This window comes from Vigna radiata, chromosome 7 (assembly GCF_000741045.1).
Source record: "Vigna radiata var. radiata cultivar VC1973A chromosome 7, Vradiata_ver6, whole genome shotgun sequence".
NCBI lineage: Eukaryota > Viridiplantae > Streptophyta > Magnoliopsida > Fabales > Fabaceae > Vigna > Vigna radiata.
Window position 1 is genome coordinate 11,429,401 of NC_028357.1, and position 15,903 is coordinate 11,445,303.

General features: G+C 33.6%; 1 protein-coding gene across 2 annotated transcripts; it reads left to right on the plus strand.

The window, feature by feature from the left end:
• Positions 1-611: 611 nt before the first annotated feature.
• Positions 612-7,520, plus strand: LOC106769015 (putative GPI-anchored protein pfl2). 2 transcript variants are annotated; one of them, XM_014654454.2, is made up of 3 exons: positions 612-1,071; positions 4,429-6,152; positions 7,102-7,520. In XM_014654454.2, the coding sequence occupies exons 1-3, from the start codon at positions 742-744 to the stop codon at positions 7,244-7,246; spliced, it is 2,199 nt and encodes a 732-aa protein (XP_014509940.1). In that variant the 5' UTR covers positions 612-741; the 3' UTR covers positions 7,247-7,520. The 2 variants fall into 2 exon arrangements, with proteins under 2 accessions (XP_014509940.1, XP_022638847.1); XM_022783126.1 differs by lacking the exon at positions 612-1,071 and adding an exon at positions 1,521-2,105.
• The last annotated feature ends 8,383 nt before the right edge of the window (positions 7,521-15,903 follow it).

Here is a 15,903-nt window from a genome sequence, read left to right on the forward strand (position 1 = left end):
AGCAAAGATGGGGGAGATCATACTTTTAGGGTTCGAAAGAGACACCAATGGGTTATAAATAGAGGTGTCTCCACCCTTGAATTTCATCTTGGATTAATGTAATGTTATACTGTCAAATTATGGTCATACACTTCCTAGATCAAGACTAGAGCAACCTTATAGACCCTTCTAGTCACCTACCTCATGGAGTTGGCCTAACCTCTCCTTGAACCATAAACTTGAGCTAACTTTAATATCGGAGCACCTCTAAGAGGTACTCTTGATTGGTCGGAGAACAATTTATCCGAATACGAAGATGATAACATTGAAGTACTGAGAGAAAAAATTGTTTAAGTGAATGTTTGATACATCAAAAACCGTTGTGTCTAGACTTGTCAATTTAACCCACATGAATTAGCGCAAAAAATTACAAAATTAAAAAACTTCTCATTAAAAAAATCCACGTTTCAAAATATTTCCAAAAGTCCTGTAGACACAAAAGTCATGTTTAATCAACAACTTTTATATAAATGAAATTATTTAAAACAAATAATTATTTGTTCTTTACGTTTTTCTTTAAAAGAAAAAAATGAAAACTCGATTGATCCATAACGGCACCGTTTAACATAAAAGCTTGTAATTCTGTTATGCAAACCAAATCGCATCTAACATTGTTCATCTTCCTGTCTTGTCTTCACTTGTCTCCTCACTGAATCGAAGAAGAAGAAGAAGCGAGAGACACTGCGAATTAAAACCCTAACAATGGCGTTCGAAATGCCATTAGATCAGATAAAGCAGCTCCGGATTCTGCTCCGCAAAGAGGCGAACCTCTCATGGTACGAACCCGAGAAGGAGGAAAATTTTGCGCTCCCGAAGCTTCCATCCGTCTCCGAAACAATATCGAAGTTGGATCCCTCGCCGTCTTATCTTCGCTGTAAGAATTGCAATGGCAGACTCATATGCGACGTGCAATCTTTCGTCTGCGTATTTTGCGGCACGAATTCCCGCAAGGACCTCCCTCCTGAACCTATCAAATTCAAGAGCACCATTGGCTATCGGTGGCTACTCGAATCCCTTCAACTCGATGGATCGGTAATACCAATCTTAGTGTTCTCTCTACTATTAGGTTCTTAATGCTGAAAATGGGAAATTATAGGTGTTGTTTTGACATAATGCCCGTTTTTATTTTGTTTATAATGCAAATAGGAAAGAGAAGTAGATAAATCGTAGTTCGTTTTGCTAGGCTATGATTTGTTTTAAAATAAATCTTAGATGGAGTTCTCTTGGTGCTTTTAGCGTGTTTGTTCTATCAAAATTTGAATTTTACCATGACAATATGTGTAGTAAATGCTTATCTTAAATGTCAGTATTAGTTTTCAAGGTGAAACTCCAATTTCGATCGGAGAGTAATACTAAAAGCACCTAAGAACTACGTCTAAGTTTTGTTCTTAATTTTTAGAAAAATCTTTGATGCAATCTAGTATTGATTTCTGTTCTGGTCAAAGTCATATGGCAGGAAACCTTAGATACTTTCATGCATCTCGAGTAAAGGGTGCAGACCTGTTAGCCGGGCATGGATTTGCAGAGGAACCTTCTTCACAGGATTATCCAGTATAAAGAAAATTATAGAGTTATTTTTTAGACGAGGTTGAGTTCAAGTTGCTCTTTGGTTTCTGTTATGCACTCTACCATTGGGTGAAAATACTCCAGTGGAAATCGAGATTCATAGAAGTTCGTATATCTTCTCTCTAGGTGATCCCTTATCTTGTTGAAATTCAAATTGGATTTAGTGTACAGCCTCACATAACTGCATGAAATGTTACGGAAAGTGATAGCTGATTGCAGCACCTTCTGATGCATAATGACAATTGAGCTCTGCAATGAGGGTTGTTGGTTTACTAAGAATATCTAGTGAGAACAATTCCAGGGATATATCAATCTCTTCTATACATAGTATTTTGTGAAACTGGTGGCTAATGTCGACATCTTCTATGCATAATGACTGTTGGGCTCCGCAATGTGGGTTGATCTAGTGAGAATAGTTCCAGGCATATTATCAAACGCCTCTACTTGTACCTGCCCAAGGAGAACATTATTCTGATCTAGGAGATACATAAGTTTATTTGGTAAGCTAAATTACCTCAGTGTGACCTGTCTTGACATTACCTTTCCAGTAAGCATAGCAAGTCAGTTTTTAAACACTAATTGTTAAGGCCATTGGGATGCAATTGTATAGATCCTAACGTATATTAAAATGGCTCCTAGAAATGGCCTCATTTATAATATAAAAGAAATCCTCAAATTGTTAGATATTCTGACGCTGATGGGCAGGGTCACCAAGCAATAAATCTTATGTTCTTGTTGGAGGTAATTTAAAAGTCATGGAAAAATAAGAAACAAAAATGTTGTGGCAAGATCATGTGCAAAAGCAAAATACAGGACAGTAACATTAATCACTTCTAAGCTCATATGGCTAAAACAACTTCTTGAAGAGCTTAAATTTGAACAAAGTTCCCAAATGCACCTTGTACATGACAACTAGGTAGTATTACACATTGACTCTGATCCACTCTTTCATGATTGGATAAAATATTTTGAGCTGAGTTGTTATTGGTAAAAGAAAAACTAGAGTCTAGAAGCATGACCACTAGATTTGTTAACTTCATTGAATAATTGGTTGGCAAATTCACCAATTCTATAGTAATGTAAGACCAAAGATATATTTGTAGCAAGCTAGGCATATACGGCCTATATGTTCTAGCTTGGGAGGAAGTGTTATAATTGTAGAAATAAGGATTTGATCCTATTTAATCAAGAATATTGTTATAATTATGGAAATATGGAGTTGATTGTATATAATCTAGAGTTTCTAAATTATATTGAATAATTTTTTATTTATCCTTGTATCATATCTTTGTTATGAGAGGATATCAAATCTCCTCTATTTATTGTATTGATTCCTTTTTCTTAATATAAATAAAACACCTATGTTGTATCAAAACCATATGGTTTCAGCTCAAAGTTTCTTTCCTCCGGAGTTTAATAAGAGGACTTTGCAGTTTAGTAGGTGGAGGATTGAATACTCATGGTTGAACTTGTTGCAAAGGTAAAGTAACATCTCTCAATGACTAACCAGACATTCAACTTGGAAATCACAATGCATTAACTTGAACTTAGTTGTGAGGAGACTTTTGCGCATTAGGTTAAACACTTCCTAATAAATATTGAAAACCCCAATTGCCACCGATCTGGAAATTTAATGTTACTTGGCTTCAGTATTCATGACAATTCCAACAATTGGATGTTCAATCCTCCTCCCATTGAGATGCAAACTCCTATATAATCAAAGAGTTGGGTAATATACGGTAACTATTATCACTAGATCAACACCTGTTGTAGAGCTCAACTGCCATTACACATTAGACGATGTAGAAAAATTGTAGTGAAGATTAGCTATCGCTATTAGTTACATTTCATGTAGTTATACAAGGTTATAGACTTGAATTTCAAGAAGATAGTAGACCAGCTAGAGAGATTGTTAAGTTTCTGAGTTGGAAACCTAACTGTCTCACAACACCCACTCCCCCAAATGCAATCAAATAAGAAAGAACAAAGGAATTTGTTTGTATAATACTGTACTTGTGTGTTTTCACTGTAATTGTATAACGAAAACAATAACCGGGAGCGTAATCCCCCTCAACAAGGTCCAAGACCTGTTTACACAACGTAAGAAATGGCTAGCTGCCTTCAACAGAATTAAAGAATGTTTATTTATACCCTCTCTCTCCCCCTAACAGCCTAACAAACTTTCCCGCTCTTTTTATTCATCCCCCACCGTTCGGTATTAGTGTAGATACCGTTCGGTCTCTTACTGTTCAGGACTCCTCTTCTTCCTCCTTTCATATACTTGCCAACTCCTAACAGAGATGATGTACGAACTTCTATGAATTTCAGTTTTCACTAGAGAATTTTTGCTTACTTTAGAGAGCATAACAGGAATCAATGGGCAACTCCATTTTAAACTCCATCTGAAAAATACCTTCTAGAATTTTCTCTATACCAGAGAATCCTATGAAGAAGGAAGGAATCTAAAGATTTTGCTCTATGGGGTCCATGTTGTGTTCTCTGCATTCTTACACGTTTTACTTGAGATGCATGGTGGTCTGTAAGGTGTCCAACAAAGTACTTTCTGTCATATTGATACAAAAGCCTTCAATACAGAGCTGAAATTCAGTACCTTATTTAAGGGAAAATACACATTGAATGCTCTGGTTAGGATCCCCTAAAGACTTGGACCAGAATATTTTCCAATCTAAATTGGACTTTTACCTTGATAAACAATACAATAAAGGTTTGTATTAAAGGTGATGATAGGTTGTCTTTATTTTTTTATTAACAAATTGAGGTGTTTTATGTATTGATGTGATAACTCTGAGCATTGGTTAGCAGGAGATGGTGGCACCCATGATGGATGAAAATGAATGGAAAAGGGGAAGGAATGAATCAAAAGATGAGATTCCCCTATCTGAACTGCTGGATTTGGAAATTAGATGGCCTTCCGAGGCTGAGATAGCTCAGTTGAGTACTTCAGATTCTGCAGCTTTTCTGGGAAGAAGTTCATTAAGTTTGGCTGGAGTTGATCTTGATAGTTATTTTGACCGGAAAGAATCTGATTCAGATGTGTTTGAACAGAACTTGACTTCTGGAAGACAGGTGGGTACTGCTGTAGATAATACATTCCAAGCGAATGAAAATCTTAGTTTGTTTCAGAATGTACAAGCTTCAGAAGTGGCTTCAGGGTCTGCAGAAAATCGGAGTGGTGATTCGTTTTCCAGTTGGGAAGCTAGCTTTACATCAGCTAGTTCTGGTCCTATTCATGAATTGTCCAAATCTGTTGATAATTCTAAAGTTGATTTTGATACAGCACCTGGACTCTGGAAAGATTCTGTTGGTGGTAAGGAGAATGACAATTTCAATGCCTCAGCATCCACAGAACATGATTATTTTCAGGGTGATGGATCGAGAACTTCAAACTCTATGTTACATGCCCAGACTGGGAAATCAGAATCGACCATTGATCATATTGGTACGAAAACAACAGACAGTGCTAGTGGTTCTAGTAGAAATCTTGAGTGGATGCAAGATGACCTAAGGCAAGGGAGTGATAACAAGACTACTGATCCCGTGGCTAATGCTGAAGATAAATTTTCATTTGATGAATGGAATGATTTTACTGGCTCAGCTAGCACACAAGACCCTTCTAGTACTGCTACCAGCTCAAATACAACTGGCCAGACTGGAAATATTGGCTTTTCTGTTGATTTTAATGATGCCAAAATAGCGGAAGATGCTAATAGCTCTTCTAGCAAGGATTTTGATTGGATGCAACATCAGTGGCAAGATAGCAATAATAAAACAACAGATACCATCAGTGCTAATGTAGCTGTGGTCTCATTTGATTCATGGAATGACTTCACTGGCTCAGTCAATACACAACAATCCTCCTTTGGTGTATCCAACTCAGAGATAATGAACCAGAATGATACATTTGAATTGACGCAGGATCGTAATGATACCAGAACAGCTGAAAGTGCTTCTGGTACTTCTGGTAATTTTGATTGGATGCAAGATGACCAGTGGCAGGGCATTGATACCAAGGCAACTGGTATTGTGACTACTAAAAAAGTGGCTGATTCATTTGATGCATGGAATGATTTTACTGGCTCAGCTATTTCACATAATCCTTCCAGTGTTGTTTCCGACTCTTTGATTACTGCCCAGACTGGGACATCTGCTGAAGTTACTCCTGATCTTAATGACATGAAAACAGAAAAGGACACTAATGCTTTTGCTCATGATAGTTTTGACTGGACTCAAGATAACCAATGGCAAGACAGCAACAACAAAACAAATGATACCAGGACTACTAATGATATTGATTCATTTGATGATTGGAATGACTTTACTAGCTTGGCCACTAAGCAAGACCATTCCAGCAATGTTTTGAACCAAACTGCAAATCAGACTTCTGCTGAAAGGACATCTGAAACGAATTTACTCAGTTTGTCAATCGGATCACAAAATATAGAATTTAGCGGGATTCCACAGCATGATTTATTTCCAGGACAGTTTGGTAGTTCACCGAGTTCTCTTCAAGCTGCTTATTCCAACAGGTGAGACTTGATATTTTATTGGTTCCAATTTTTTAGTAAAACTATGTGTAGTTCAATTTAACCACATTCGGAGTACCAGGTGGACTTGACTGCTTTTTCAACACCTTTAGGAGTTTGAGTTCAGTCACTCAGTTGCCATTTAGTGCTAATTGTATAATTCAATAAAAGAGGTGTCTACACGGTTGAGATCCACTATGGAGACTGTTTGGAATCTCTTGGACTAAAAAGAAGATAACAGATTCCTAACAAAGAACGACAAAAGGCACTGTATAATTTTTGTATTGATTCTCAAAACTCTTACAAGGACAAAGGTATACAAAGTATATCCCCAAATGGAGCACTCTCCTTTTCACACTGGAAACCTAGTAAGAGAAAAAATCGCACTCTAATATAACTCCTGGAGAGGAAGAAGTCCCGTATGTAAAAGATTTCCAACAGACATAACTGAAATAAGTAACAACTTGACCCAGTACTATTATGTACAATTTGACCTTTTCCTTATTTTTCTATCTATAATAAATCTGTAGAGGTTTTTTCCAAGTTAGATGCTCCCTACATTCATTCCTAACAGAAACTGAAGTATCTAGTAGTGCACAAGGGTTCTCTTGGATGGAATAGTTGAAAGAGGAAATGATTGATGGCATGATTCTTATCTTTGCATGCTAAGGAATATAGAATGTTGGAAGGAACAAACTATTGGGTTGTTCTCTTTACTTTAATATTTTATTATAAATGCAATGTTCAAACATCTTTCTCCGCCGTAGGCAACTACTATATTTTTCTACCCTGAAACACCAGAGGCTTGGAAGTTCTTAATTTTAAACTATTTATACTCTTGATGCCTCGGATAATTTATGTGGGTTTTGCACACTCTTCTCACTAACATTATTTCTTCATTGACATTTTCTATTATAAAAATAGAAATTTATTGCATCTGTTGCATGTTTAGGGTGGCTGAAGTGGATGTCAAGAGAGAAAACCCTGGAGATGTTTCCACTGCAGTAGGGTCAAAAGATGACGTAGAGATGCTGATGTCACAGATGCATGATCTCTCCTTTATGCTTGAGAACAATCTTTCAATTCCCCCAAAGTAAGGCGTAACTAATTATTTTGTTCGCTTGTATTATGATTACTTTTGTAATCTGTGGTATAGCCCGTTCTTTCTGGGAATTTGTTCTTTGTCGAATGAGTAGGGAATAATATGGCTTTGATTCTGATTTCCAGTTTTCCCTTTATATTTTTTTTTGGGTAATTCCCTAAGTTAAGATTTTCGATAGTAGACCAAAGTTGTTGGTATGTCTTATTTGTAGAATGCTGTTACTACTGTATATTATCTGGCAGTTTATGCTTGGTAGTGATTGTGACGTTTGTATAATGTCTGACTTTAGGGCTTCCTTTATTGTCTCGTTGTATGGGTAACGTAGGAGAATAATTCATATTTGATGTATTTAAAATTCTTTTTAGTCAGAAGAAGTAATTTAGGAGAATCATTCATTTGATGAATTTAAAAGTTTTTATTGTAAAATGGGCTGTATGGATGAAGAAATTCAAAAGAATTGAAATTTAGGATATTTTGACATGGTATTTTAAAAGTTAAAATCCTATTTTCGTCTTCTAATTCTTATAAAAGATTCAATTAGATTACTAATTTTTATTTGGTTTAAATTAGTCGTTTAGATTTTAAAAATTATTCAATTATATCTTTTTCATTAAATTAACATTTGATTTTTGTTAGAATTTATACATTAAATCATTCTACTTAAAAGGTCTAATATTTAAATTAATTTTATTTTTTAATGGAATGATTTAATGTATAATTTTAACAAAAAAAATCTATTTGAATTATTTTTAAAAATTAAAAAACTAAATTATATCAAATAAAAATTAGGAATTTAATTGAATTTATTTATATAAAAATTAGAAGACAAAAATTAACTTATTTTAAGCAGTAAAACACTATAATTTGAAATTCAAAAATTAAAGACGAATTTGAAATTCTACACTCACTTTTTGTATGCTTTGGTTGAGCCAGAGGTTATTACCATTGTGGATGACAACTCTGGAGTCACATTGACTCTGTTCCTAGAGAGGGTTCTTCAAATGAACCTACCTTTCTTTCTTCATTTTCTATAGGAAAACGCAAAGTTGGAGAGTCCTCATGAGTCCATGAAGAGTCTCCTCCTAAGAAGGGTAAAAGGACAAAATTTCCTCCCATTAACGATCTCAAGTACTTCTGGGTTTACTGGAAGGTTGTTAGTTATACTTTTAGCTTCCTTTCCATGTTATCAGTGGAGGATTTCGTTTCTTGTTTTAGTATATGTCTTGAAGAATTTGTTGAATACTTAGAAGTTGAATCTTGTTCTACTAGTGATAGGTTCTTCAAAAAACCTGTCATATTATGTTGACTTTACTTTAGTGTACGAATACATGTTTAATGACCTTAATGTTTTCTTTTCTATGAGCATCTAAGAATAACACTCACAACCAACAAGTTTATGTAAGTGGTCGGTTGGATTTCCCCTAACAGTGCCTAGTATGGGTCTCTTTTTACTATACATATATATCCAATCCTACCAAAGATTTAAGAATCGTATTTTCAAGTTGAGGTGTGTCGAAACCTCGGATGCACAGACACGTGGATGAAGCTTGTGTATCCGTGTCCAGGTATCTGACAAAGATATGTCTTAATTCATTGAAAATTCCTTTGGGCTTCGCTTAAGTGCTTCACCAATGGAAGTTCACTGTGTTCATGAAATTCTTTAATATATGACTTGTTCTTTATTTTATTAATATTACGTATTTTGATAATATCACCGTTCATCTCATTTCTAATTTACTAAAGGATTTTTGTTTTATTTTGTAACTTTACTATCTTTATTACTCACAACTTACATAAAAATAGATTAACAACCCAATATTATAACTTTTGGAGAATTTGTGCCTCACTAAAGGGTTTGATTCTCAATTCTTCATCTATGTTTTGTTATCAATTTTTTATTTTCTTAGAGATATATTTTAAAGAGTTAGAGCACACATTAAATAAATATTGAACAGTTCACGTGGAGGCCTTTGTATTAGGTCATTTTCTTTAATTAGCCTAAAAGTTCTTTATACACATTAATAACACACGTAAAATATTAAAACCTAATTTTTGTATTAATTAAGAAAAACGTTGAATAATAGAAATTCCTAGCCTTAATGCTGTCCTTCAGGCAATATACACGATTATTTATTTTCTAGATGTTAAGTTCTAAGAAAATTCGATTCCGAGATGAATTTAAGTTTATAGGCTATAATATACTAATGATGTTTCATTTTTCGACATGGAATGTTTTTCTTTAGAATTCTAGTCGAGACTCAAAACAAAGTGTTTATTTCAATATTTTTTATTAATCTAGTCTTAATATCCCTAAATTAGAAACAAGAAAGATTTCAATTACAATAAAGATTGAAGTCAAATTTTTTATTATTTTTATTATTTATTTGTGATTCATGTTTCAATTCTGAAGAACCAAACGTAATAAAAATTTGTATATCTCAATTTATAACACAAGGTAAAAACTCATCTCCTTATGTCATATATATATATATATATATATATATAAGTTTTTTAAAATGATAGATTTACAATATATGTAAGAATCTAGAAAATATAATACTAGAGTAGGTAGGTGTTTTAAAATAATGAGACTGAGTCTTTTAATGTTAAAATATTTTAATAATATAAATAGAATTTCATAAACTCGTCTCATTATTTAAAACAATCTTTATCTTTTTAAAACTTTTTCTCTAAGTTTTCTTTTCCTTCTTTCTACAATTTCTAACTCCTAAATCATTTGTTTAACGATCAGAAAGTGTCTAATCAATCACAACGGTGAATTCTTCATTCTCTACCGATTAGATTTCATTATATAGCAAGTATGTTTTTGTTCATTTGCACCCAAAAGTTTTCTGGAATGTGTCCTCCATCTCTCTCTCTTCTAGTTATTTGTTAATCAGAGGTTCTAAGTACTCACTTCGATCATAACTCTAGAGTTTGTTGAGTTTGAACCAAGGTTAGTGCATGTATAGAGCTTGGTAGCATTTCCCCACTACAAAAAAAGCAAAATATCGACAGACAAAATTTGTTGAAAACAACCAATATCTATCGGTAATGGACTATTTTCGGTTTACTTGCAGTCAAATATTCGTCAATAATTTCACTATCAGTAACCATTACCGATGGATATAGGTCGTTGGTAATTACCGATAATATATCCATCGATGAATATATCCACTGGTATATCTGTCGGTAAGTGCCAGGTAGAAACCGATGCAATTTGTATTTTGTTTATCCCACAGTCATATAATCATTAGACCTGCACAAAACCATAGACAATCCATATCCAGACAATCAGAAAATCAAGCATATATTAAGATACATCTTTTGTACAAAATTCAAATCTAATTTCCATATATTGATTCAATATAAGCATCTAAACCTATCTTAATTATGTTGAGTATGTTCACTAACCAAGACAAAATGGTGTTTGTTAATGCTATCTTCAACTTGTACATATTCACAGTAGTTTTGTTTAGTATCAATTTGAATACCCTTAACTAGAGCATTGGACTCCCCACTACACTCACTCAATATGGACTTATCCTTTTATCAGCTAGTTAGTTAGTTAGTTACAACCATCATTATGTATTGTGTTCTCTTAGAGTAGTTTGTTATAGTTGTCATTGTTAGGTTGTAATAATTGATCCCATAAGGTTATATGAGCTTTTGTAGTCTATGTATAGTTGCAGATAAGATCAAGTGAAATTAAAGGGATGAATGGTTACAATTTTCTGCACATGGTTAGAGGTCGTACTGATGGGGAAGAAGAAACTGATGCTTGTTTGGGTGAAGACATTGATGATTTGTTGGAAGAAGAAAATTTGGATTTGGAAATGTCCCCACCATAAAACTTTGGTTTTGAGGTTGTCTTCGAAGACAGTCCTGAAGTACTAAATGATTCAACATCCAATGATTTGGATGTAAATTCGAATGAGACTAAATCAAAATCCAATTATTGTCTTACTTGGGTAAGTAACAAAGCTAGAACAAAAGAAGGAAGATCTGAAAACGCCCAAGTCAATTCTTGGGGGAAAACTGTCACACAATAAGATTCTTCTAAGTCAAGTGGTTATGATGGTCCTGAAGGTTGTGATGGTTGCAAAAAAAAATGGGTCAAGCAAACACAAAATCTAAAGATGGTTGTGAAAGTTGCACTAAAATGTATAGTTCATTGGGTCGCTCGTTTGCGCTCATTGGGTCGCTTCACTAAAATGTGAAACTTCATTTCTATCTACTAGCCCAATATCTTTGAATACATATTGATCAATTTCTATCTACTAACTCAATATCTAAAAGCTCAAGTGTGATAGTTAAATAGAAACCTAGACCTTGAGCACTTAAATACAAAAAAGGACTCAGAACTTACCTCGATGGTTTGTGAGGCAACTAACAGTTTAGGGCTTCTACACAAGCAACAATCCCTCATTGGCAACAAGCATCGTTAAGGAATTCATTAACCAATTTCACATCCAAAAATAGAACGCAATTCGTTCAACACAAACTTACCTCTGGCATACCTCCACTGCTAGACCTCCACCACCAATTTAGGGCTTCTAGAAAACCATAAACCCCTCTACCACCACCAGCCATCGTGACGCAGTGGTCATTGTCACCTAGTAGCACGCAGAGCGACCATTGTCGTGTTGCCAGCCCCCAAGTGTTGCCCAATAGCCATTAGTGTCGCGTCATCATCCTCGTGCCACCAACATCACCTCCACTGCACCGCCACCGCAATCAGCCACTAGCATCCACCGTCGCGCCACCACTTGGGGGGTTTTGGATTGGGGGTTGAAGAACGTTGGGGGGAGGGTTTTTGCAGAAAAGGAAACTAGGGGACAGGGAAACCAGGTTCTGATTTCATAAACTCATAAAACCTACCGACAACAATCACCCATCGATATTGGCTGATCATGTTTACCGACAGTATTATCAACAAATATATTCGTCGATAAGTAACGAAGTCCATTACTAATGGCCATAGGCCCATCGGTATGTACCCATTCTACACTCCGTCAGTAAATCTGTTGGTAAATGTGTGTTACCGATGAATCATTAACCGTCAGTAAAAATTCACTGGTAATTGTAATAATTCTTGTAATGTCCTTAAGGCAAGGGAAGTTAATGCTTATGCTTAAATTTTGAATTTCAAGTATGGTTGATGGTTTCTATGATGATATAATTATTGAGATTGTTGACAACACAAACTCTATATCAAATTGGTTTTTGATGATGACAACACATTGCTTAATAACAATACATATGTTCCAGTACTACATGTTCAATTGATATGCTATACTGTTTTGAATATTGTCTCTATTGAACATGTTTTGTTATTTTGCATGGATGTTCCTATGATTGAATATGTGTTATATATTTGGAACATGTCTGTGTTGAAATGTGTGTTAAAATGTTTTTGATTACTGTTACACATTTCCAAAGAAAAGCTCACAAGTACTTTTATGAACTTATATTTGTTGTAACAAAGGTTCAGTTCAGTCGACTACACTGGTAATGGAGTCGATTAAGCTAAAATCTTTGTACAGATTTTATACACGTGTATTTGATGAGATTTTGAGATTAAAAGAATTTCAAAGTGTTTTTTCATGAGTTAGTCGACAGTGTGGATCACTTATTCGACTGTATTACTGTTGCATTTGGAATTCTGTTATAGCACTTAATGTTTTGAGTCCTTCTTTCTTTTGCTTTCTAGTAATTTTGAACTATGTTAGGGCTTTGAGGATTGTGTAAAGGTATCTATTGAATTACATGATGATTTATTCTTGAGGTTATGTATACATTTGAAGTATGGTTGATAAGAGTTTCTAAGGTGAAATTCTTGGTTGGTTGTTTCAAGTTTTGTATGTAAGAATGTAGGAAGCTTAATCTTAGGGGTTATCCTAACACTCTAATGATCATTCATTCTCAATTAGAGAGGAGTGATGCATGTGGTGAGAGTAGCAAGATGTCTTAGTCTAAGGTGCTCTAGTATGGCCTAAGACGCGGAATAGACCAACGTTGTGTGTGTGGTAGGGTGAAACTCATTGGCAATGACTCTGTAGAGTAATAAAGGCCACCATAAGTGTATGACCCGTCATAGCTCGACATTCATACTATATCAGAATAGTCAAGTCTAGGTCAAAGGCATGATTAGGATGTTTGATTAACTTGTGTAAAATGTGATATGTGATGTTATATTAATGTACTATGTTAATTCTTTTCTTCATTAGCTTGCCCTTTGTTTATTTTTGTGGTTGTCTGTTTGTGTATGTTTGATCATCTGGTGGGTATGAGCAAAGGGAGATGACGTGTCTGTAGAGCAAGCTTTAGGTGGAGATGACAAATATGTTTAGTGGCTTTAGTACATATAGTTGCTTATATTTTCCCTTTGTTGTTTTAGAGAACCAACCTTGTACATAGTTTTGAGTTTTGTATCTTCTGTATAAAGTTTAATTATAGTTATATTTTGTATAACTGTAATGTGACTTAATATTCTTCAGTTGTTAATTGTTCTATTTTATTCACTAGTAAAAAAATTACGTACAACGTCGAATATTTTAGGTTTTTAACCGCGAATTCGCGAATGATATCATATTAGGAGACGTTAAATTAACGTTGAATTTTAAAAAATTTGACTTTAAATTGACGTTAAATTTTAAAAAATTCGACGTTAAATTAACGTCAAATTTTGTCAATATACGACGTTAACTTAACATTAAATTTTGTCAATATAGGACGTAATCAGATTTTTTTTTTCAATTAATTGTTATCTTTTTTTTACAACTTTAGGAGACTTGAAAAGTAGAAAAACAACAAATTTTAGTTTTTGGTATTTTATAAAGCATGAACTATGAACGTGTAGTGTAGTATCAACAATAAACAAGTTCAATCAAACAACAAAAACAAACAAGTTCAACTAAACAACAACAACAAACAAGTTTAATCGAACAAACAAAACAAACAAGTTCAACTAAACAACAACAACAAACAAGTTCAAGAAAAAAAAACAACAAACAAGTTCAACAAATAAGTTCTTTAAAATGAAAACGAAAACTAACCTTCAAAAGGTGGGTTCATCGGAACAAAGTGTCGTCAACAGAGAGAGAAAGCAGAATGCGCCTATGAAGGACAAGAGTACGAAAATAATCGGTCAAAACAAACGAAAATCATAAATAAAGTAGTTAACATGCATTTGCATCAAATGAAAGAAAGATTACATGCGATGGTCGTCAAACTTCGTTGAGAAAAGTTTGAGAAGAGAAGAGGGTCTAGCGCGCTAAGATAAAGTGAATGAATTTTCAATCTCCCACTCAATTTTTTATTGAATTCACTAACCTTTTGACGTCTAATGCTGGGATATTCGACGTTTTATATCATTTTACGTCGATTACAATTATAAACGACGTTTAATAATTTATTTACAAAAAATGTCACCGGTCATTTTTAGCGTTGGCTATTCGGTGGTTGGACGTTGAATGCATGATGTTATACGCTATTTTTGCACTAATGATTGGATATGTGATAGTTCTTATATAGTATTTATACTATTTGAATGAGATGTTACAATATAGTTGATAGTTTAATTTTTAAGTTTTAGGATGATATTACAAAACTATTATTGTTTTGTTCGAGAAAAGTTTGAGAAGAGAAGAGGGTCTCGCACGCTAAGATAAAGTGAATGAATTTTCAATCTTCCGCTCAAATTTGTATTGAATTCACTTGACGTCTAACGCTAGACATTTGACGTTTTATATCCTTTTACGTCAATTACAATTATAAATGACGTTTAATAATTACATTTATTTACAAAAATGTTACTAATCATTTTTAATGTTGGCTATTCAGTTGTTGAACGTTGAATGCATGACGTTATACATTATTTTTGCATTAGTAATTAGATATGTGATAGTTACTATATAGTATTTATACTATTTGAATGAGATGTTACAATATAGTTGATAGTTTAATTTTTAAGTTTTAGGATGATATTGCAAAACTACTATTGTTTTGTTCTTTGATTCGACCATGAGAGTTTCTCGGAGAAGGAACAATGGAATTTATTTATTTAACTTTTATTATGATTATTGTTTAATATTCAAGGCATATGTTAAAAATAAATATTTTGGCAAATTAAAAAAAATGTATATGATTTGTGATTAAAGTTGTCCTAACATGTATAAAGGAAAAAACATTATTTTATACTCTTATATGGTAATTTACAACGATCTATTAATTTTGTTAAGGATTATTATTAGATAAATTTAAATTTAAAGCGAACACTTTCATAAAAAAACGCGCATATATATCTATATATAACCAAAGAAAAGTATTTTATCATCATAGAAAACTTTCCTACGTTAATCTCTTCTTCCTTTAGTCAATAAAACACCAGAAAAATCTAGATGATATAAATATATTTCTGGAAAAGCTAATATTCTAGGAGAATATTTTCAAATACTAAAATTAGTAGGAAAATATAATTTTGATGCGCGTGGCATCAACTCTTAATTTTCGAAGAAGAGATCATACAGAGCTAATTACAGATTTTTATGAAGATATAGAAACAATCAAAGTGAATTTTACTAGAACAAATATGAAAACTCACTTTTTTCTTCATTTTCTTATAATGTTCTTTATGAAACTTCCATTTCA

Excerpts from the sequence above, each read along its gene's own strand:
- LOC106769015 (XM_014654454.2), top strand. The coding sequence starts at position 742 with ATGGCGTTCGAAATGCCATTAGATCAGATAAAGCAGCTCCGGATTCTG. Across the intron at positions 1,072-4,428 it reads CCCTTCAACTCGATGGATCG|GAGATGGTGGCACCCATGAT; the intron begins GTAATACCAATC and ends ATTGGTTAGCAG. Across the intron at positions 6,153-7,101 it reads CAAGCTGCTTATTCCAACAG|GGTGGCTGAAGTGGATGTCA; the intron begins GTGAGACTTGAT and ends TTGCATGTTTAG.